Source organism: Copadichromis virginalis, linkage group LG22 (assembly GCF_057382275.1).
Source record: "Copadichromis virginalis isolate Kocher_CV1m ecotype Utaka linkage group LG22, C_Virginalis_male_GT1.1, whole genome shotgun sequence".
Taxonomy (NCBI): domain Eukaryota; kingdom Metazoa; phylum Chordata; class Actinopteri; order Cichliformes; family Cichlidae; genus Copadichromis; species Copadichromis virginalis.
Window position 1 is genome coordinate 28853384 of NC_140638.1, and position 22717 is coordinate 28876100.

General features: G+C 41.1%; 2 protein-coding genes across 2 annotated transcripts in view; one reads left to right on the forward strand and one right to left on the reverse strand.

The window, feature by feature from the left end:
- Positions 1 to 4946, forward strand: part of col22a1 (collagen, type XXII, alpha 1) — a 73485-nt gene extending 68539 nt beyond the window's left edge. The window contains exons 65-66 of the mRNA XM_085446056.1: positions 1577 to 1654; positions 1737 to 4946. Coding sequence (XP_085302182.1) covers positions 1577 to 1654; positions 1737 to 1930 — 272 coding nt within the window. The 3' untranslated portion in view covers positions 1931 to 4946. The remainder of the gene's footprint in view (positions 1 to 1576; positions 1655 to 1736) is intronic.
- Positions 4947 to 5517: 571 nt separating this feature from the next.
- The window catches only part of col9a1c (collagen, type IX, alpha 1c), a 30513-nt gene continuing 13313 nt past the window's right edge, over positions 5518 to 22717 (reverse strand). Inside the window, exons 11-39 of the mRNA XM_085445935.1 lie at positions 19830 to 19901; positions 19587 to 19631; positions 19466 to 19501; positions 19340 to 19363; positions 19196 to 19249; positions 16518 to 16589; positions 16118 to 16156; positions 15905 to 15961; positions 14859 to 14912; positions 14635 to 14688; positions 14470 to 14523; positions 14340 to 14393; positions 14182 to 14235; positions 14041 to 14094; positions 13886 to 13939; positions 13269 to 13322; positions 12675 to 12719; positions 12482 to 12535; positions 12298 to 12351; positions 12099 to 12152; positions 10490 to 10561; positions 10375 to 10410; positions 10237 to 10281; positions 10109 to 10141; positions 9654 to 9800; positions 9375 to 9429; positions 9087 to 9281; positions 8538 to 8624; positions 5518 to 6223 (exon numbers count right to left, since the gene is read on the reverse strand). Coding sequence (XP_085302061.1) covers positions 6021 to 6223; positions 8538 to 8624; positions 9087 to 9281; positions 9375 to 9429; positions 9654 to 9800; positions 10109 to 10141; positions 10237 to 10281; positions 10375 to 10410; positions 10490 to 10561; positions 12099 to 12152; positions 12298 to 12351; positions 12482 to 12535; positions 12675 to 12719; positions 13269 to 13322; positions 13886 to 13939; positions 14041 to 14094; positions 14182 to 14235; positions 14340 to 14393; positions 14470 to 14523; positions 14635 to 14688; positions 14859 to 14912; positions 15905 to 15961; positions 16118 to 16156; positions 16518 to 16589; positions 19196 to 19249; positions 19340 to 19363; positions 19466 to 19501; positions 19587 to 19631; positions 19830 to 19901 — 1911 coding nt within the window. The 3' untranslated portion in view covers positions 5518 to 6020. The remainder of the gene's footprint in view (positions 6224 to 8537; positions 8625 to 9086; positions 9282 to 9374; positions 9430 to 9653; positions 9801 to 10108; positions 10142 to 10236; positions 10282 to 10374; positions 10411 to 10489; positions 10562 to 12098; positions 12153 to 12297; positions 12352 to 12481; positions 12536 to 12674; positions 12720 to 13268; positions 13323 to 13885; positions 13940 to 14040; positions 14095 to 14181; positions 14236 to 14339; positions 14394 to 14469; positions 14524 to 14634; positions 14689 to 14858; positions 14913 to 15904; positions 15962 to 16117; positions 16157 to 16517; positions 16590 to 19195; positions 19250 to 19339; positions 19364 to 19465; positions 19502 to 19586; positions 19632 to 19829; positions 19902 to 22717) is intronic.

Below are 22717 nucleotides of genomic sequence, written 5' to 3' on the forward strand. Positions count from 1 at the left end.
CCTGCGTTCACCCTGCTGTGACATGTCAAAATGTCTCCTGAGAAAGAGAAAAAAGAAAGAAGCTGACGGGTTTGTAGACGCTAAATGCCTGAATCACTGCGTGCATCCTGTTTAAAATTAATGGTATACAAGCCCGAGTGGATTTTTATCTACTGAGGTCATTGCAGTCATTCTAAAGCCGATGCAGTACTGTCATAAACTAGCAGACTGGCTGTAATACAGAGTCAGTATGCTGTTTGATCCTGTGGGAGCTGATCAGCTTTTTTCGTTCTTCAAAGCAGCTTTTTGTTTAGTTGTCAAACCAACATATCCATAAATTTAAACCTGGGAGCAGAGTCCTGTACGATGAAGCGAGTTCAGCATGCCCAGCGTATCGTTCCGTTAGCTGATTCACAATTACAATCAGGAAAAAGGTCGCACAAAACTGGTGATCAACTTGTAACGCAGCAGCAAAATCATCTGACCAATCGTGAATATGGAAAGTGTGCTGGAAACAGAGTAGCTGATGTTTACAAAGTAAGATAAACCTGTAATATTAGGTGGAAAAAGAGTTAAATACACATTACAGACTTGAAAGTAACACAGCTGCTGCAGACAAAGCAGTGGTGAGAGTGTAGGAGGAAAAGAGCTGGAGTAGTTTAGATTTGTAAGCACTATATGAATCTGTGAGGGCCTTAAATGTTTTGGACAGTAAGACTGGAGAAGAGCGACTGTATTAATAAAGTTCATCTTATTTGAAGCCAGGAAAGAAAGTTGGCAAAATGCACGTTTAATTAAACTAAAGGTAAATGTGCGTAAGACAGCTCTGGTGGGAGTTCAGTCTGAGAGCGAAGAAGAAATATCAGAAGAGAATTCAAACACAGGTTTAGACTTTGACTATATGTGACTAGGCAGAAAGCCGTGGTCACACAAATTAAAAATTTATATTCTCTTTTGGAAAACAATTCAATTCAATTTTATTTACACAGCACCAAATCACAACAACAGTTGTCTCAAGGTGCAGAGAGAAACCCCTCAATCATGTCAGAATCAGAGTCAGAATATGACCCCCTGTGAGCACTTTGGCAACAGTGGGAAGGAAAAACTCCCTTTAAACAGGAAAAAACCTCCAGCAGAACCAGACTCAGGGAGGGGCGGGGCTATCTGCTGCCACCGGTTGGAGGTGTTTATGATCTTGTTTAATGAAGTTATTTAGTCTGTGCAATGTCTGGAAACTGTGATAAATGTCTGTTCTAGTTTGTCGTCCTTAAATGTTTCCAGTCGTAACTTGCAGAGTTTTAGTGGTTTATTCTGACAGCAGTCCCCTCCTCTTTGATTTGCTTCATTTTCACCCCTTTGATGATGCAGGCATAATGAGAACATGATGTTCACTGCAGCACCCTACCTGCTTCACACAGCAGCAGCCTCTGACCATATTTCACGCTGGTTTAGACATCTAACGGCTGAAACTGAACAAATATGTAAATGTATGAGAATCTGTGATGAATTGAGCTGCTTAATGCAGGAGAGAACCACATCCTCGCCTTAAAACTGATAAACGTTGTTCATTCTGTTTCTGTTCCTGTGTATGTGTCAGGTGAGAAAGGAGCAACGGGAGAGAAGGGAGACCCCGGGATTGGTGAAAGAGGAGAGCCAGGTCCTGCTGGACCCATAGGTAAGGATTTTACATACTCTGACTCTTAGAAGAGCTGGTCCAGTTCTAATAAGTTTCCTTAATGCTCTACTTCCGGTTCCAGGCCCAGCAGGTATGCCTGGTTACGGCAAAGACGGAAGCCCGGGACAAGCCGGAGCCCAAGGAGAGCCAGGAAACCCCGGCCCCCACGGTCAGCCTGGACCTCCGGGCCCTGCTGGCCAGTGCGACCCAACCCAGTGTGCCTACTATGCCAGCCTGGCACAACGGCCCCACAACAAAAATGTGAAGGGGACTTAAAGAAGAAGAGCCAAGCAGAGTTGGGAGACCAGCTGTATTTATGAACTTAATCAAGAATCAAGAACTTTTTTTTTTTTGTTAACCTCAGTACAGACGGCTGAAGCCACAGGTGCTGCCGGTCAGATTCTATGTTTTGATTTTGGTACGACGCTCGGGATGGATGGGGATTAAGCAACGTGGGAGTTTCTTTCTGATCTAATATGGGATAAAGAGGGCAGCTAGTTTTTTTTCCTCACTTGCATGCTTCCTGTAAATATATAGGAAGATAACACAGATGGCACGGCCCGAACATCAGGAGTAAAGATCCTGCTATTCGATATTATATCATTTCATCAGTAATCATCTCAGTCAGGTGCTTCGCTGCTTGCCTCACACCGTTCTGCATCAGCCACCCTTCACAAGTTAGCATCAGGTAGCACGTGTCATTCACTGCTCACTGAGTCAGTGACTGACACAGTCGCAGTAATTACTCAGTGTCACTTTTCCGGCCATTGATTGGGAGAAAACGGTGGCAGACGGTGAGATGCAAACAGCAGCAGTGGGTTTTGTGTCGGTTCGAGTGATGAATCAATTGCATTTCATCCACAGCAGCATGTATGTTGTTATATCGCATTTGTTTTTGGTGACACACAGATGCAAAAACAAATGGAAAAATAAAATGTCTTTTAGAGAAATGCGCCTTTAAAATAGTGCAGTTTGTTTGGTTCATTTAGACAGGTAGGAAACACGATTTTATTCTGGGAATAAACTGAAGGCGGCAGGAATGGCCTCTTTGTCACAACCCACAAATTAGCATCTCTGCAATGTCATTTCATGCTTTGGTGAGATTTGAAGGATTTCATTCCAGAAGTCTTGTTTGTATTTGTGCATGTGACATTTAAGGGTGGATATCTAGGGTTTTTTTGTGTTTTTGTAAGGACTTCATTTAAGTTTGCTCTTTTGACCATGAATATATGCCATGTAATGATTTGTTCCAGAAGATGAGACAGCAAACAGTGTCGCTGTTAGATTTGTGCTTTCATGTTTAATGAAGCGGCTCCGGTCACTCTCTCTGAGCTACACATAGACCTGAACAGCAAACAGCTTTGAGGAGGTGGTGTAATTGCAGCCTTTGTTCACCTTTCTTGAAAAGCGGCCTATTTCACTCCGCTTTCCCTAAACCTGTCACTTCCTCTCTGTCTCTGTGATGCTTATTAAGTGCCTGTAGCTCTGGCCTGCTCTAAAACACACACTGTTCTTATTTGTACCCTGAAACCTGAAACTGGAGAGCCAATCTCTTGCATCTTGATGATCGGACTGTTGTGGTAACAGTTTGAACAATCCCTTTATCTTATGTCCCTCACGGACCAATTAGAGTTCCTCCCAACCTCAGACACCTTGGTTATCTAGAACCAATTAAAAATAATGTTTGTTTTAAAAGAACAAAGAAACTCCTTCAAATAAAGACGAATAAAAGCATCTGAATGTGAGCTTGACAGATCTTACAGTATGATCTAATGGCTGATTATACTTTGTCATTATCTCTGTCTCAGGTTACATAACACAAGATCATTTATGAAGAGAGTGAAGACAGAGCCGTTTTCATAAACAGTTGAGTTAAAGTTAGTCTGTCAGTTTTGGAAAATGGAAATACATCATTGTCATATTGCAAATAGAAAAATGTTTACTCCACAAGCAATCAAATATAGCTTCGCAAAATGTATCAGTGCCAGAGGGGCGTTCCTAGCCTTGAAAGCTAGCAAGCAGCCAGTGTAGCTAGCCACAGAGAGCGCACGTGTTAGACAAAGCTTCCGGTCTTTGTGGGGAAAACTTGCACGTTCTTGAAAACTACCTGGCAGATGATTGGATGAACCATCTAGCACAGGCCTGTAGATGCAAACTGTAGATTATAGCCATGGTGATGCCAAGTTTGCAAAGCCTTTGTATCACTTTTAGAAATATAGCAGTGTCTTCTCAGTAACAGGGTAGGCGATTCCTTACGGCACGCTCTGCTTTATCTTGGTTTCTTTCTATAATGCAAATTACAATATATATGTCATGTGTGCAGAAGGCTGTAAACCAGAGATTGAGACTGCACACTCATTATCAACATCTTAAAGGAGGTCATGAAGTGAGCAGTAAGGTCATTTTCCTCATAGACTTTCCTTACAACTGGACCTTTTTGCAGCCATACGCTGACAAAGAATCCATGTATAAGACACTTCCACACTGGCTTCACTTTCAGATGTGGAAGCAATGTTCATTTTGACTGGTGCGGCTACAAGCACAGAGTTTAAACCCTGGCATGATTGTGGATCCTTCAATCCAGAAGTCTGACATATTACCGTAGCTGTTGCATATGTCTGCAACATTAAACTAATTAAAAATTACGTATTTTGTTCATTAGTTCATGGTTCTGGCAGGATTAGATATTCAGCTAGCTTGAATTTATCTTGCATTAATACCCCAAAATGAGTCATTCATAACTGTAGACTAAATAGCTAACTTAGAAATGCTAAGCTAACCCTGTTCCTTATTTTTGTCTCAGCTTTTACTCCACCAGTGCCTTCAGAGCAGCTCTTATAGTTAAGAGTTTCGGTACATGACAGCAATTTCAAAAACATGCATTCTGTGTAGAATCAACATGGCTCTATGTGACCTGCACTTTCTACCATTTCCATATGTTCCCTATCCCATATTTGCCACTGAACGATTTGTAAATTGCAACAAACCACCTGTCTGGTGGTTTTGTAAATGGTCGTTACAGTTACATCAGCAGATGTTGCATCAGCGTTGGTGAGGGAGAGTATTTGTAATGCATAGAGGCTGTAACTTGTACTGTTATACTGCTAAATTAATCAGGATTTGATCAAATAGAATCATGTTGTAATGAATTAACTGCATTTTATTAACCCTTTCCCAAATTTTCCTGATAAATCGGTGCTAAGATATTTTAAAGTAGTAGCATATTGTAAGTATTCGAACCACACCTGTACTGTATAATAAAGACTGGAACAGATTCATTTTATAACTCGGACTTTTGCCTCGTCATTTAAAAAGCCAGTACTCGTGCTCTTTCACGTAATGCTGAAATACAAGCAGACCCATTCGGTTTCATTGAATGTTCATCTCTTTACAATGAAAATGTTTATGTTATTCATTCAAGAGCTCCAGCCCTGCTCTGTCACTAATGCATGATAATCAATTCCAAGACGGAGACATCCATCATGTTTTATGTCTAAACCTGATTATAGAAATCATGCTGCACTCTTCTCCTATACCAAGCTTCATGAACCTTGAGCATCCATTCACTTACAGTACACATCTATAAACACGATGTCTCCGAGCCACGATAACATCTGTTAGATGAAAGGGTTGTCCTTGGAATGGCTCCTATGCCGACTCCTTCCTAACCGCTTACATAAAAGTCATATTTGATCTGTGAGTGTATTTGTGTTGTGCAGACAGAGGTGAGGATGGTGTTGACTTTCCTTTGTAACCAGGCAACTGTGAAATGCCTTGCTGAATCAACATTATATCCATAATAACCCGGGGACTTTTTGTCTGGACAAAAAAGGCTGTGGAATTTCATGATGGCACACTTTCAAAACACAACACTTTATTGCAGCATTTGAACAAGATCATCGATTTGACAAAATGAGGGGAACAAATGTATGATCCTAAATTAAATAGCAGGTTGAAGATATAATCTCATGTCTGATGTTAGTATCAGGTTTTGGTTTTTTTTTTTGTAAAACCTAGCTTCACTATAAGATTGGCTCATGATCGCTTCAATATGGGTCACATAATAGACTTTAATATTAGCTAAAAGAGCAGAATTGATATTGAATGACTGTGGTGGGTGACTTGTGTGCCCTGGACCTGCCATCAGTCAGACGTTGCTCCGGGATGAGTAACAGCGGTTTTTGAATGTTGGGTTAGTTAACATCTGTCCAGTAATCTCCAATTGTGCCTCACTTCTGTTTCCCTGTCCGTCTCTTCGTTCCGTGGTTCAGATGGAGACTTCCAAAGATCACCGTGCTTTGACAAGTCCTGAAATGTGGTCACTGGCAGGATGAGATTTGGAGTGTTTCAGTGAGCTTGGGGTGTGTCATGGGTTTTTGTAGCCAATGGATTTCTTCCCACCAACCATATAAAGTGGAGGATGCCTGCCTATACAGGTTGATGGGTCACAAAAGCCAGGAGACCCTGGGAGCCCCCTTGGACCAACAGGTCCAGGGATACCAGGACTACCTGTCTCACCACGGTCTCCGTTTCTACCATCCTTTCCAATGCCGGGGGCGCCGGTTGCACCTGAGGAAACGAAAACATGTTAAGTATTATGTCAACTTAAAGTGAAAAATGGTATTTTGTAAAGAAACCATATCTGCAAAAGTCAGATATAGTGGCTTCTGCACCAGGAACAATACTTTTCATGTCACACATGCTACTCTTTGGCAGTTTATAAAGGCAATAGGTAAATAACCACTGCTATGCAGATGGCATCCAGGTATATTTATCTATGAAAGTAGACGACACAAATGATTTAGTTAAGTTACAGCCATGCCTTAAAGACATAAAGGTGTGGATGATGTGCAGTTTCGATATTTAGATAAAACTATGTTATACCTTCTTCTTTTTTTTAAACTTTTCTTTTGTTACATTTTATAATATTACACACTAATCTCATCACCACATATTACCACATAGAACAGTATAATGTAGAACCTTCCCCTTTCTTAACCCTAACCATCTGTTCATTTAATTCTAGGATTCCAGGAATAAAGTGGTCAATATCTGAATATGAATGACACAACACTAAGACAAGTCAAACTGCGGGTGCACATTAACAACCTACTAAAACAGCCACACACACGTGATCCATATGTGATCCATATCTCACAGAAATCATCCTTCATTCATTTTAAAGTATATTTCACATAACTTCTCTCAGATATCTAGCATGGACGGGGTGAACTGGGATCTTTCCAGTTTAAAAAATAAGATGATGGGCTAACAGGCAAGCAAAAGAAAAAAGAAGCATTATCGACATTTGTTACACCAGGTCGTGTTTTCAGGTTTTACACTAAATCAGCTGATCTGGCTCAGCTGGTATTTGAGACTCACTCGTTCTTTGATGCACACATTAAACAAGTCTCTAGTACGTTGTGTCTTTCACTGGCATAAATGTTGGTACAATTAGAAACATCCTGTCTTAGTATGACCCTAAACAATATACTTTTGCTACTTTGAGAGAGGCTGCCCCTCCCTGGATAAAAATACTAATAAAAAAAAACAGGAAAAGGTATAAGATTGTGTAAACAATTACTTTTAGTGGTGAAGGAACTACTCATCCCATAATCCATTGCAAATCCCAGTTTCCAGAGCAATGTCTTCTAACCTTCTTAAATGGTATCCTTTTCATTGTTGTGTATATATTGAATTATAACAGTGTAATTGTGTGTGTGGTAAAGTATGGCCTAGCTCTCAGTAAGTACAGCGCTCTGTAACTCGCTGTATTAACCGTTCTTGCAGTTTAGTCAACCTGAAATTTTCTGGTTTCCATAGTAACTGCTCCACCAAAAGGAGATGTTGCAGAGATGTCAGTTTTTGGGTAGAGTAGGACTTTTCAATTCAATTTCAATTTCACAAAAGTTGCTTCGAGGTGCTTTATTCTGTAACAATGGAACAACAATCAGAAACGCCCCATCAGCTTCCACTTGGAAAAACTTCCTTTTACAAGAACTAGGCTCAGCTGTTCTTTCCAGTGCCGGGGACGCCAAACTAGTAGGTAAAGGCTGGGATCTTTACATCTGAGGTTGGGCTTTGTAAGTAGTTTAATTATCACCACTTTAAAAGCCGGCGGTACAACCTGTGGCCTGTTAACAGATGAAAACATATTAAAGTTGCTGTACTTAATGGTACATCAGATGAAAGGCTGCGAATAACAGTAATGTTTTCTTTACTGCTTAAAATTTTATTTGTAAAGAAATGAATGAAGTCATTGCTACTTAAAGGAATAGTTAAAAGAATAGTTGGCCCAACAGAGCCCTGACTCTCTGCTGTTGTTACTGTTGTCCTTGATCAGTGATGAATAGCGAGCTATCGAAGCTTTATTGAGGGTCTTTTTTAAATAAAGTAACAAACTATTTTTTCTACGACATTTCACATTGCATTTTTAAAAAACAAGGTTGATGTCAATTAGATTTATGCGTCTACTATCAGTTCAAGTAATACAACAGCTTTGGACGGCTATAAAATAATGGCTAAATATCAAAATCCCTATGAAATCTTTACTTCCAGAGCCCCACAGCGGAGCTCTATAGTGGTCACTACACTGTGGTACTTTCTGTTGGTGATTTGTGGAGCATTTTAAATGGAATGATCTGACAAATAAATTGTCCTGCTGTGAGATAAAGCCTGTATTTGAGCAAGTTGAATGACTTTTATACAGTACAGTATATATATTTATATTTATATGTGAGGGCTATCTCTCTAACGTGCTACAAAAACTGCACTTTTAATGAGAATTAAAAATTAAAGTCAGTTTTTAGCTCAGTTTGACATTTCGAAGACCCCCTGTTTACTGTGACCAGCGCTCTGCTCTAATTACAACAAGAATCCTTACCTGGTGCACCTGGTGCGCCTCGGCTTCCTTTGATTCCCACACCATCCTCTCCCCTGTCTCCCTTGTCTCCCCTCTCCCCGGCATCACCTGCACAGGGACACGCACATTGATGCTGAGATGAAATGGAGAGGCACAGCTATAGGCACGTAATTAGGAAACTTAATGACTCCACTCTGATTCCGCCCTGTTTAGTGCATCATTGATTGTATAATGTTATGCATCAGTGACTCTCTTCCATCCTCAGAGCTCTCTGCATAACGTCTTTCAGCGTTTGCTTTGGCAAAGACAAAGGCATACTGCCAGAGCTGACAGTATTGTTTTCTCTAAAGGCTTCATTTAATTTTTTCCACTACAGCCACTCTAGGATTGGAAGGTCTCCAAGAAAATAGAGAAGAAGCAAAAGGCTATCACAGCCTCGCAGCTTATCTGTCATGGTGTGGGTGAAACGCATACATAATGAACAACCCACTTACAGCTGTAAGTAAAGGATGCTAAAAACCGAGGCTCAGTTTTTACTAAAGGTGAAAACATTTGAAATGCCATACTGACCTTTTTGTCCTGGTGCGCCTGGAAGTCCAAAGTAGCCTGGAGGCCCTTTGGGACCCATTGGGCCTGGAGCTCCTGCTGCTCCTGCAGCTCCAGCTGGTCCAGGGAGTCCAGGAAGACCTGCAGGTCCAGGAGTACCAGGGGCACCAATGGCTGCTGGCTTTTTTGAGAGTTCTTTCATAAATTCAGCTAATTGCTCTAAATGAATTACAACAAATAGGTTTTAATATTTAACTGCTCAACCCTTCATTGGGTTCAATGTGAGGTTTTATTAAGGTGAACAAACGGCACCTTCAACAACAGCTGAACACATTTCCCGAAGCTTCTCGTCACTCACTTTTGGCCCCTGTGAAATCACGAATACTATTACTGCAAAGTTACTGCAAAGGGTTGATGCAGCCAACAGTTGCATTTGCACTGTTTCTGTCAGTTTCATTCGTTAGAAATAATTGCTGAGATTATTCCAAACCAAACTGGTGGATCAGGTGCTGCCATCTCTAGAACCACTAGCATGTCTGCTATGTGGTTTAAGTGTATGCATTTCATATACTGGTTAAATGTGTCACTTACAGGTAGACCTCTCGGGCCTGGTGCTCCGGGAAGGCCCGACTCTCCTTCCAGCCCTCGAGCTCCCATTGGACCCGTCAAACCCTCGTGTCCTGGCTGGCCTGGTCTGCCATCGGCTCCTGTAACTCCTCTTTGGCCCTTCTCCCCACGCTAATGGTGAAAACGAATCATTATGAACCAAGGCTGTATGTGTCAGCAGTAGGATACTGCCCCTATCAGCTAAGATAGCTTGTGTGCCAGAACAATACACAACTCAGTGTTCGAATAGCTTCAATAACATTCTGTAAGCTTTTTATACCATATGCTAAGGTGGGAATTGATTGTAGTACCTATTCAAATGCTCTAAATTGTTTGTTTGTATATACAATCCAAGCTTGCAATGTTAGAAGTCATGAAACACTTTCCATGTAAAAAGCTCCTTAGGCAAGCTTTTATAGCAGACAACTGTTTATGCATACCTCTCCTTTGATTCCATGAACACCAGGAGGGCCCTGAGACACACGCATAAAGATAAATCAACATCTCTCAAATCCAGCGACAGAAAATACATTTTTGTTGCATTTAATTAAGCATATGAGTCAAATACCTGGTCTCCCTTTATCCCAGGATCTCCTTGCATTCCTCTGTCCCCCTGTTTTACAACAGATTGAGCAAAAAAGTCAAATTACTGGACGAACCGTTAAGGTTCATTTGCAGATAAACTGGAAATTACAATATTACTCACCTGACTTCCTTTCGGTCCTACTGGTCCAACAGGTCCCTAAACAACACATTATGTTCTTCACTAAACTCTTATTATAAGATTTCTAAGCTTTGGTAAAGAATGAAATTTGTCTCACCAGATCACCTTTGTGCCCAGTATGGCCCTTCAGTCCTTTGGCGCCGGGGTTACCTTTAGCTCCTTTCTCACCCTGAAAATACAACAAACATATTTATGTCTGTGTGTTCAGAGCAACAGGGTTGAGACAGCTGAAGTAGCTTTGTTTTACCACCCCTAACACCTGCTCTGATTCACCTTTTTACATGATGTCATTTGTGAATTTTGCAGAAACTAACTCTTCATCATTAGCTGTTACAGACACATCTCCATTTAGGCTGCAGATAAAAATACTCTGCAGTAGAACAAAGAAGAAAGAAAACCATAAATCAACATCTGAACATTACCTGATGCTGCTGAAGTGAAACAGAGCAAAGTTACAGAGGTTTTATTAAAGACACAGCTGAGCATTTTGCAATTTTGCATAATTTAAAAAAGTAAAAAAAAAAACAAAACAGTGGCAGACAGCTCTGTACACAACGGTAGACTGGTGGGTAATAAGCAAGTGAATAATGCAGAAAACAGAGAGAGAGAGACGGAGAGCTCTGCATGAAGTGTGATTTTTATCGTGGTGGAAGCAAAACAGCAAAAGTAAGAGGGAATTCATGACGATGTTTATGTGAAGCGAAACGTGAAGCTAGTTTGGATCTTCTTCTGCTGCTGGTTCAGTCAATGTTGTTTGGAGAGAGATCAAACCTGCAGCTTCAGAATCGAGCGCAAAAAAGACAAACACAAAGAGCGGAGCCGCCGACGCATCAGAATCAGTGAGCTGTCGGCTTTCAGTCCCGACAGCATGTCCATGGTGAGAAAGCAGACGTCTCACTGATTCTGATGCGCCGGGTCCGCGCTTTGTTGTGTTTACGTCTTTGTGCAGAATCCGTGTACTGCTGTCATTTACTGTTTAAAGTTTTTGTTGGTTTTTGGAGGTTTAACCTGAGATTCTGGCGTTTCGGGCAAAATGAATTTATATTTAAAAATTGATTCAGGATTTTAATGAATCGATATCACGTTATCCAAGCTAGAATTGATTGCAATCGATAAATCGATAATCAAAACCCACCCCTAACGTTAATAGACCTCTCTGCACTGAATCATACTTGTTATTAATCTCAGTCTCTCTTCCACAGCATGTCAGCTTCCTTTTATCCTGTCTTCCTTGGCCCTGTCTGCAGGTGGTTCATGCTTGCTCTGTATGTATTATTGTAGGGTCTCCCTTACAATATAAAGCACCTTGGGGCGACTGTTGTTGTGATTTGGCGCTGTATAAATTGAATTGAATTGAACTTCCAGAGACGTCATCAAAGTTTCTGTTCCTCTGTAAAGCTGTAAAGGCGTGCCTGGGACAATAAGACAAAAAGACTCGCTTCTGGAACATAGAATTGAACGATGAGACAACACTGATGTCATCAGGCCAATCAAGCAGCTAAAACGGGTTTACTCCGCCTTAGTGATAGAGAGAGGAGCTCACACACATCGATGGAGTTCAGAGTAGAGCTACTGCGCCTTCACTTTGGTTGAAGCCAGCTAAAGTGGTTTAGACAAATAGTCAGGATGGCTCCTGTGTGTTTCTCTTTGAATGTTTTCTGGGAATGCCCAGCTGGGAGCAGATGGATGGATGGACAGGATCTCACCTGGATTCCTGGTGGACCTGCAGGCCCAACTGGTCCTTGTTTTCCTGTTTGACCCTGTACATCAAGAAGCAGTAAAACCTCAACTTCAGTTTGCACATGAATGTGCTGGTACTAACGTACCTGAAAAGTCTAAAAGTGTGACTTGTTTTTAATTTAAATATAAAAATCATGAAGCAATGGGGACAAAATGTCAACTTACAGTTGCTCCTTTATCTCCAGGTTTTCCATCTGCTCCATCTTTTCCAGGCCCACCCTATATGGGAAAAATATCCAAATGAATTTGAATGAGTGTGAATATCACTTGCAGAACCAAGATAACTGATGAAAAATATCTGTAAAATTAGAGGCTCATGGATAGAGTTCTGTGGGTAGCGTAATCTCACAGTTTTTCCAGGAAGTCCAGCTGGTCCGACAGGTCCCTCTGCACCAGTGCTGCCCTAAATCCACAGCAGGAATTGCACTGAATAAGTCAGCTCAAACCTCAAAGAGAGTGTTCTACTGAAGCTGTCAGCTGCAATAACATTAGGGATGTGCTATAAAGACATGCCTCATTAAATGGATGATTATTCCAATTACCTTTTCACCAGGGGTTCCAGCTACTCCCGACTTCCCTGGCAGACCCTAGGAACAAAAACATGTCATGAAAACAAACTGAAAATGTTTGTGTCATTGCCTCACGTCTGTTTCTGTGAGAAGCAATAGATAACATTAACAGGAAATGGGATCAGGGAATTAGCATAGCAGTGAAGTAGCATAAAACATTGCTTAACATTAACAGGAAATCAATTTGTAACACTTATAACTGTTTGAGAAACAATAGTAATAAAAATCTTTAGGTAAAAGCACACTGGAAATAAGTCACACAGCCTATAGTAAAAACACTGTCCTTTTATCTACTGTGCTGTTTGTGAATTCACATTTACCATTCAAGTCACATCTCACAGCCTTACAGGCAACAGTAGGTGTGCCCTTGCCCTTCCTGCAGGTTGTTTGACTTTAATGTTTTATTTAGCTGACCAGCTTTGTTGCTTCAGAGAGAAGCTCGTCCTCCTTTAATTTACCAGCGTCACTAGCTTCCCAATGAAACGCTAACACCTGGAAATCGTAACCACAGAGGATATAATTCAATTACAGGTTTAACAGAATGTACAAAAATTAAGTTTGACTTACTGGAATACCCACAATCCCCCTGACACCAACAGCTCCAGGAGTGCCGGGCTCTCCCTGTTGAGGAGATGCAAAGTGTGCACAGATTGTTGTATGCGGTATACAAGTTTACTTTTGTTTAATGTGTGTTCAACGATTTTTCCAAAGAAACCAACATGGCGCCAGCCAAAAGTCCAATGGACGCCATACTACACCCATGATGCATTCAGCAGAATAATTTGGTAAATTTTGGGGGGGGACACCATATGTTGTAGACCAGCGGTCCCCACTTCATTCACAAATTCATGGTTTTTAGGGTTTTTAATCGTTATTTTTTTGTCAGACATTTCAAGCCTGATAAAAACAAACATTAATAGCAATATGCAATAATAATATTTGATGTGTTTCCTTCTTTCTTAATTAATTAACTGAATACTTGTATACTCTTAGATTTTTGGTTGAGTCAGCCTTTCTTGGCCACGTGTCACCATTAGCTTGTAGATTTGATGTATTTCTGTCTTGTATATTTTACAAACAGGCCCATCCAATTCAATCTTTCCATGTCTCCCAGACAATTATTGAGTTTTAGTTTAGTATGATGCACTTTTATTAGTAAAAAGATCACAGGGGATAACGGTTACCTTGGCGCCATCAACTCCAGGACTTCCATCTAAGCCATTATTTCCAGGCCCTCCCTGAAAAACACTATATATTAAGCAATGCTGTGCTAAAAATAAATGTCTCACCATTCATCCATTTTCTTCCACTTCTACTTTATATCTTCCAGCTTACTTACAGTATCTCCTTTTTCCCCTGGAGGACCCTGTGATCCCTGAGCTCCCATGGCTCCCTAAACAAGATCAAATCACATTTTTTTAAATGCTTTTCGAATTATGATTTGTTATATAAATCATCTTAGGTAGAGAGCAGGACTCACATCTTCGCCTTTAGGCCCCGGCAAACCCGGACGTCCACGCATTCCCTCCACACCCTGAGAGAAAGTTAGTTACAGGTTAAAGTACATCCCTTTTTCGCTCTTAGAGCAAATGCCAGAAGATCAGAGGCCGTGGAGCTGATCAAACTAAGACTGCTTACAGGAGCTCCAGGAGGACCAGTGGGTCCTGGGACACCGTTGAAGCCAGGTGGGCCCTGAGAATGGAGAAGAGTTAGCTTTCATTTACATGTACAAAGGTCCAAATGTCTGTGTCATCTCTGTTAAACGTACTCTGTCTCCCTTCTCTCCTGCGGTTCCAGGGACTCCGATGGGTCCTCTTTGTCCCTATAAGGACAAAAGAGATTTTATTTTGTAGATATTTATCACTTTATATCTTTAGGGAGACATAATTTCATTAATATTAATACAGTGTAACCAAGGGAGAAGCTTCCCTACATCATCTCCCATGTGACCTGGTGGTCCTTGAGGACCCTGCTTTCCTGATTCCCCCTGTGGAAAACCGCAAGTGTAAACACATTAACATCACATTTTGTGAAGGTGGATTGTAGCATGTGTACAAATGGTTCTTGGTATCCTGTTGGTAGAGAAACATAGCTCATTGCTACAAGGTAACTACTGTATGTACTGTATGCTCTGTCTGGTTTTCACTCTGCTTGTACCTTCTCTCCAGGAACGCCGTCCTTTCCAGGCACACCATCCAGACCTTTGTGTCCCTAAAGGTAACAATCACATCATTAATCTATCTATCTATCTATCTATCTATCTATCTATCTATCTATCTATCTATCTATCTATCTATCTATCTATCTATCTATCTATCTATCTATCTATCTATCTATCTATCTATTTTTACAGCACGGTACAAAAGCTGTTGTGGGTTCTACAGAATGTTTCCAGATTATTTTCTGAATCATACGCAGCTGATCGCTGTCTGCAAAGCCACACCTTCACTAAAACAAATCACTGAACAGGAGTCCTTATTTTTGCTGTTGGTACCTTTTGGAGCAGTTTCAGTGCAATTATTTGACAAATAAAATGGTTTAAATAAAATCGTCTGCTTATCCATTAACTCTATGCTTCAACTTTGTTGTGTGGATTTCCATTATGTTATTAACGTGGCATGCAGCCCTAATTATAGCTATGTATATCTGTGCTTCGTTTGGTAAACACGGTTGATAATGTTAGCTGACAAATTAGCACGCCACTCGCTTATCAAAATATGGTGACATATGGCTCAGAAAAAATAACATTTGGCTAATGTCATGCTAAGATCAAAAAATCAGTGGGTGCTGGCACAATAGTGACATCCAGAGATCTGAATCCATCTTTTATATACAGTCTCTTTGAGTTACATGTGAGAAAGGACAACTCTGGATAATGTCCTGACCTGATCGTCAGAGTCTGAGTTTCTACAGTTCATTCTTGCTGACTTGCTGACACTTATCGATGCATTGATGTTAGTCATTCCATATTTATTGAGGATGATGAGATGTTGAGCTTCACAGCCTATTAAGTAAACTTTAAGTCTAAAGCTACGCCTTGCAGAATGATATTAGATGGAATAGAAATGAAGATTTTTTTGCAGTCCCATGATAACCTAAACATTTAAAAAACCTCTCCCAGTCTGACAAGAATACTAATTTAAATGTCTGGTTTGGCTTTTAATTAGCTGAATCACTGAACATCCTTCATTAACATTCCTCACCTTCATCCCTGGTAGCCCAGGCAGCCCCTGGGGTCCAGCAGGGCAGGCAGCAGGACACTATAAACATACACAGCCAGTCAGATACTCAACAAGCGTGGCTGTTACCAGCCTCTTTTTAACATGACTCATTCTGGTCACAAATTCACTGTCACCACTCCAATTGCCATGCATCCAGGAAAAATTTGGCAGCATATAAGACAGAAAAACACTCACAGCTTCCCCACTTCCCTCATTGCTGGCACCGGGCGGTCCCTAAAACACAGCAGAGTGAGATCTAAAACAGCCACAGGGGGTTAGACGTTCACAGAAATCTATGTTCCAGATTTGAATGTGTGAAAAGAGACGGCTGCATGCGGGACCATCACATGCTCGTGATTTCATACAGAGATCTGAGCTCAGGACGAGATTTGTCCGCAAGGAAAGGGCTAGTTACAATGTGTGCTGTTAGCATCGCTAAGAACTAAGACTGGAAGTACCGGTGATCGAACCACCAACCTTGATTGGTAGACAACCCCATGTGCGCTGTTGTACCATGTATGTATATAACGTAGGAAATGTATGAAATAATAAAGTCTCACATGATAATAAAACCAGTGTTGGATCAGGTTCTTACCACACGCCCTGGTGGGCCAGGAGGGCCAGGAGGCCCTGGAACCCCAGGTCCTCCTCTAGGCCCAGGTGGACCCTGCAATAACACATTTAATCTAATCAAATCAAATCAATTTATTTATATAGCACTAAAAACCACAAAGTGCTTCACAGTAATATAAAACAGAAATACATAAAATACATTAATAATAAAACACACAGCACAAATCTAATTAAAAGCCAATCTAAATAAATGAGTCTTAAGCTGCTTTTTAAAAGAATAAATACAATCAAGGCAACGTAATGATGGAGCATTCCACAACCTGGGGGCCACCGCTCTAAAAGATCTATCACCTCTGGTTTTAAAATATGTTCGAGGGACTACCAACAGCCTTTGATTAGATGATCTCAGGCTTCGAGAGGGAGCGCGGGGTTCTAAAAGATCAGAAATGTAAGCAGGGGCATCACAATTCAAAGCTTTAAAAGTCAGTACCAAGATTTTAAAATGAATTCTGAAATGTACTGGAAGCCAGTGTAATGAACGTAACACTGGTGTAATGTGCTCTCTTTTTCGTGTCTTAGTTAAAAGCCTTGCAGCAGCATTCTGGACTAACTGGAGACAGTCAAGATTCCTTTTGCTCAAACAAAGAAAAAGACTGTTACAATAATCTAAGCGAGCCAACCATCTAACCATTTCTAGCTCAGATTTAGACAGCAAAGTTCGCAGTTTGGAGATGTTTCTTAGCTGAAAAAGGCAATTCCTAATTAACTGGCGAGAGTTTTGTTCTAGGGACATGGCAGAATCAAAGATCACACCAAGGTACCTGAGGCTCAGGTGAACAGATGAGCCAAGAGAACCAAGATGCTGTTTGATTAGAGATATCTGGTTGTCGGGGGCAATAATTAATGTTTCTGACTTCTCAGAGTTCTACTGTAAGTAGTTGTCACCAAGCCACTGTTCAATGGAAGCTAAACATTTAATTAAAGAGGACAGTTTATGGACTTCCATCAGCTTAAAAGAACAATAGAGCTGAATATCATCAGCATAGAAGTGATAAGACACCTCAGGGAACTGCCTTACTAGAGTCCTAGAGTCCTAGAGGTAACATGTACAAAAGAAAAAGAATAGGACCCAGAACTGAACCCTGCGGTACCCCACATGTCAGATCTTTAGAATGTGACATAAACCGATTCGCAAAAACACTAAAAGATCTGTTGGAGAGGTGTGACTGAAACCACTTCAAAGCCAGACCGGACACACCGACTACGTCCCGGATCCTGTTAATCAGAATGGTATGGTCAATGGTGTCAAAGGCAGATGTCAAGTCCACCAAAACCATGACTGAGGATGCTCCGGAGTCAGCTGACATCATAATGTCACTAGAGACTTTAAGTAATGCGGTTTCTGTTGAGTGACTTTTACGGAAACCCGACTGAAATTTGTCATAAATTTCATGTTTTTCTAAAAAAGTGGTAAGTTGATCTGCAACTACTTTTTCCAGAATTTTCGATAATAATGGAAGCTTAGAGATAGGCCTATACTTCTTAAGCTGAGTAGGTCCTCTCTGATGTAGTGGCTGTTTTGGAACTGATAAGATGTCTTTTAAAAGTACTAAAAGGTTTTCAGTTAGTTCTTTATTCTTTTGATTTTTATTCTGGGTTTGTTTGTTTGCCTTTAAAAAGTAGTATTCTCTTTTTCTTGGTGTTATGTATTATTACATTTCCTGTTTGTATTTTTCTTGCTATTTGAAGTCATTCTTTGAGGTTATCTTTGGTTTTGGCTTCTGTGTTCCTTAGTTAACCCGTATTTGCTTTCCTGGTTATTGTGCCCTTGTGTTAAAGTCTCGTTTACATCCTTTTTTTGTGGGTTCTTTATGGTTGATTTTCAAGTCTGGTTATTTGAGTCTACTATTCTTAGTTTGGTCACTCTCACATTATCTTTTAGCTTGTTCCCTTTGTGTTTTTATTCACTTCCTCCTTCTGTCTCATCTTTGTCTTTCTACGCACACCTGTGTGCTCTTTCTATCCTACCACTGTGTCGAGGTAATCCTATCCCCCCTGCTGATTCGTGTTGCACTTCCTGTTTTATTTTGGCAAGGGGCGTTCTCTGAGTTTTGTGCTGCTTTTAACTTCCACCCATCTTATTATGTCTCTAGCTGTGTGTCCCATCTGTTACCTGTTATTATTGCCTCAGTCTCCGCTTGTTCATTGTTGTGTCATCCCTCATAGCTGCGTGACACCCTAACATTCATCCTGCTCTGAGTTTCCTTGATAATACGTGCTTCCTGTTCATTTCTATCTTTTTGGATTCCCTTGCTTGGTTCCTTGTGTGTTCCTGGAATTTTGCACTTATGAGCATTACCTGTTTACTCCTGCATCTTGTGTTTGGGTCCACAATAAACAGCTCGCACAGCCAACTTATGACAATATGAAGTTGAGACATTGCTGGAGCAGTAATGTCTCAAAATCATTTTACCTCCTACCTCCACAAAAACACATTTTCATACATGGCTGCCCCAAACAGCGTGGCATTGATGCACAAGCTTCAACAGTGTAGCTCCTGTCATAATTCTCACCAACATCATTGTTGCAATAAAGTACAACTATGGGTTGCAATAACATGCTTCCACAAGCAAGCTGTGGGAGCTCTTTTTATGGGACTTGACTTTATGTTGTACACCTATTCCACAAAAACATTCTGACCTCTGGTCCAATGTTCCCCTCATCTCCTGGGGTTCCTGGTTTTCCAGGAGGTCCCTGCCAGACATGAATAGAAACCAGATAATTCACCAGTAAGGCCATGTACATGTGAGAAACAAAACATCAACATCGGTAGCAAACACATACAGGAGGTCCTTCTCTTGCTGGACCCTGGAAAGGAGACACAGAAGAAGGAGTATTTATCACATCGTCGTCATTTAGTGTCATTTCCATATGCATATGTTGCTTTAAATGAGAATTCTTTCCACTTACAGCAGGACCTGGAGGTCCAGGAAAGCCAGGAAGTCCCTGTGATGAAAAGCAGAGAAAATCAGTACATTGTCAATTATTTCCTGTAAATCATTGATTTGAATGAAAGTAAATGTTGACTCACTCTCTCTCCTACAGGCCCTCTGGGACCCATTGGACCAGCTGAACCCTGCAGATAGTCAACATACAGTCAAATTAATGTGGCATCCTTACACACTACAACACAGAATGTTTGTAACAATTTTTAGCGAGCACATTTTTATCCTTAGCTTGAAACATATACATATATTTACACACACACGCACACACACACAAACAGGCAGCACTGGCAGGTATTAAAAAATGTGTGTCAGGTGCTGTTTCCTACAGCAGGTCCTGGAAGACCAGGCAGGCCTCTCTGTCCAGGAAGACCGATCTCCCCCTGCTCTCCTTTGCTGCCCTAGGAAACAGACACAACAAGAATAAAACTGTTTTATCTTCTTCCTGCATCTTCCTGCCCCGTTGCTTAGATACACAGAGGCAGAGCCAGTCAACATTTAATCAATGAAAGGTGGGCCGCACTCGACGATCAACCGCAAGATGAGCTTGTGTAAGGCTATGTCGAAAACAAAGGAGGCGTGACTGTGAATGACAAAGGCACTGCTTAACATGAGGCCTTTATCTGAACCAGGCTTGTGTCTGCTACTTAGCATGCCTTTATTCCTAAATTTCTCTTTTAGCATAAATGCTAATATTTTAGTAGAAAGCCTACTCTTCTTGGGAAACTTAATTGTTGTACACTTTTATTACAAAGTCACGAAGACATCTCAGTTATTATTGAATGAAAGAAAACAGGGCATCATAGTCAAGATTTCACTGCTATATTAAGTAGTTTATAGCAGCACATTAAGTGGCATTCACATCATATGAGAACTCCCACCCACGCTACCTACTGAGCACTCCCCCTTTTTTTTATTTTTGCCATTTGTTTAATGGAGGAAATTGATTTATTTGTGACAAAGCTACTTGTGATCAAATTAAACTGGTAGAAGAAAGATAAGTATACTGCAACACTAAGACTTCAATTTTATTCATATAACCCCAAATCACAACAGTAGCTGCCTCAAGGCGCTTCCTAGTGTCAGGTAAAGACCCTGCAATAATACAAAGAAAACCCCAAAAAGCAAATGACCCCCTGGGGGTGTCCAAATTCATAGACTGCATCCTCCTGAGGACCTGGCCTTCACGGTCTACGTGGGCCGGATCCTCCGAAGGTCGGGTAGGCCGGAAGTGAGCGGCTGCAAAATTGGACGGTCTAGCCTTTTGCGTCAGCAGCTGTCTCCCTCCTGCATCTTTCTATCTAAAATATAACAGGACACTGGCGTAAATTCTCGATCATTTCACACTTCTGTTTAATCAGTTTTCTGTTTGACATTTATTCAGCTGTGTTAAAACTATAACTTTAATCTCAGCCAAACCGATTTACTCACAAACAAATAAAACACTGAAAAAAGCCAAACAATAACATTTATAAGTTATCTAAGTGACTTATATATTGTTTAACCTGAGTAGCAAAAGACCGCGGGAGTTTGAAAACGATGTGCCGGGAGTTTGGTGTTCTCGCCCCAGCTAGCTATCGAGCTGGTGGGTAACAGACGTCTCTGAAAACATCGGAGCACTTTTGCAAATATGTGATGTCTTGATAAACCAAGCAGATATTTGAAGTTTACACAGCTACATTCTCGCCTAAAAATATCTCAGACTCAGAAAGAGTAATAAGAGTAATATTAAAACTAAGTAGCTGATGCCATTGTTGGAAACTGGAATTGGCTGGGGCGCACTATGAATTCTGGGATATGGTGGAAGACGAAAGATACACCCGACCCATCCTTCAAATTTGGGGAAAAGGAGGACGCATTTGTCAGCTGCATTTGGACGAGTCTTCGAATTTGGACAGCCTTTGTCGCGTCGCTGTGACGTAATCGGTCTATAAATGCAGCGCCAGGAGGATGCAGCTCATGAATTTGGACACCCCTCCCCCTATGAGAACACGCTTGGCGACAGTGGGAATAAAAAAACTCTTAACAGGAAAAAACGTCTGTGAGAGGCAGCCATATGACGCAGCCTGTCATGGCCTGGGCCTAGGGACCCAGGCCTCATGTATTTCTGTATTTATGTCTATTTTTCCGTATGTAGTGTTTTGGTTGTTGTGTATCCTTTTTCCTCCGTCTCCCTGTGTGTGTTTATGTTCATTCATATTCCTGGATGTTTTGGGTTGCTGAGGGATTGCGACCCGGAAGTGTTCCCACGCTGGAAGCTGCCACACCTGCCGCTTCTCAGCCATCACCAACTGCAGCTGATGGCCTCGTTAAGAGCGCCCTATTTAAGAGTGTGGCTGAGCTCCAGTCAGCGCTGATCCTGGAGTCAAAACTCGTTTAATCCTGCTAACCTGAGTGCGTTTGTGTGTTACCGGGAATCGGAGAGCAGAGTACTTTTGGAGTCACGGTGTTGGGAACAGGAGTTTTTAGAGTTGCTACTTTTCACCTTTCATGGACATCTGCACTATGTTGGATTCAGGGAGAATCGCCACAGGGCCACAGTGCTGGGATTTGTATATAGCCATGTTGTTTTTCCACTCACTGTAAATAAATCCACTGTTCATTATAAGAGTCCTGTATTTTGGGTCCTCCTTTTCACTGCTACTCCACAGTCTGCCACCGCATTCTGTGACACTAACCTATTTAACCTCTTACTATCCAACAGATCTCTAGCATTTGGGTTTTGCTGTGTTTAGCCATATGCTAACCAACCACATCTTCAGAAGATTAGAAGTTAAAGTAGAAGCAGTAGATGCATTTTGGCCTGACAACTCTTCTTTCATAAGCTTTTTAATTTGGCTGTACCAAACAGGAAAAGCATTAAAAAAAACTTTATGTTAACCCAAGTTGACCCTTTTCCTGTTGAAGCCCTTGGATATTAAGTATTTATGAACACAGGCCCTTGTCAACAAAAAATAAGATGTAACAAGTGCCTTTAAGTTCGTAACTTACCAAGCTGCACTGTGCATGTTTTTCAAAAAACCAGAATTGACCTAGTAGCTGCTGATTACTACAGCATCACTGATGCTTTCCATTTGAAATCCAGACTTTTGTCTTAAAGAGATTTATACTGATATTCCGTTTACATTGTATTTGAATTAAAGTCCAATGTTTTGTTGACCCATTCATCCACACCAACCTCTTCACATCCCATTGCTGTTGTTAAGAGATAATTCTA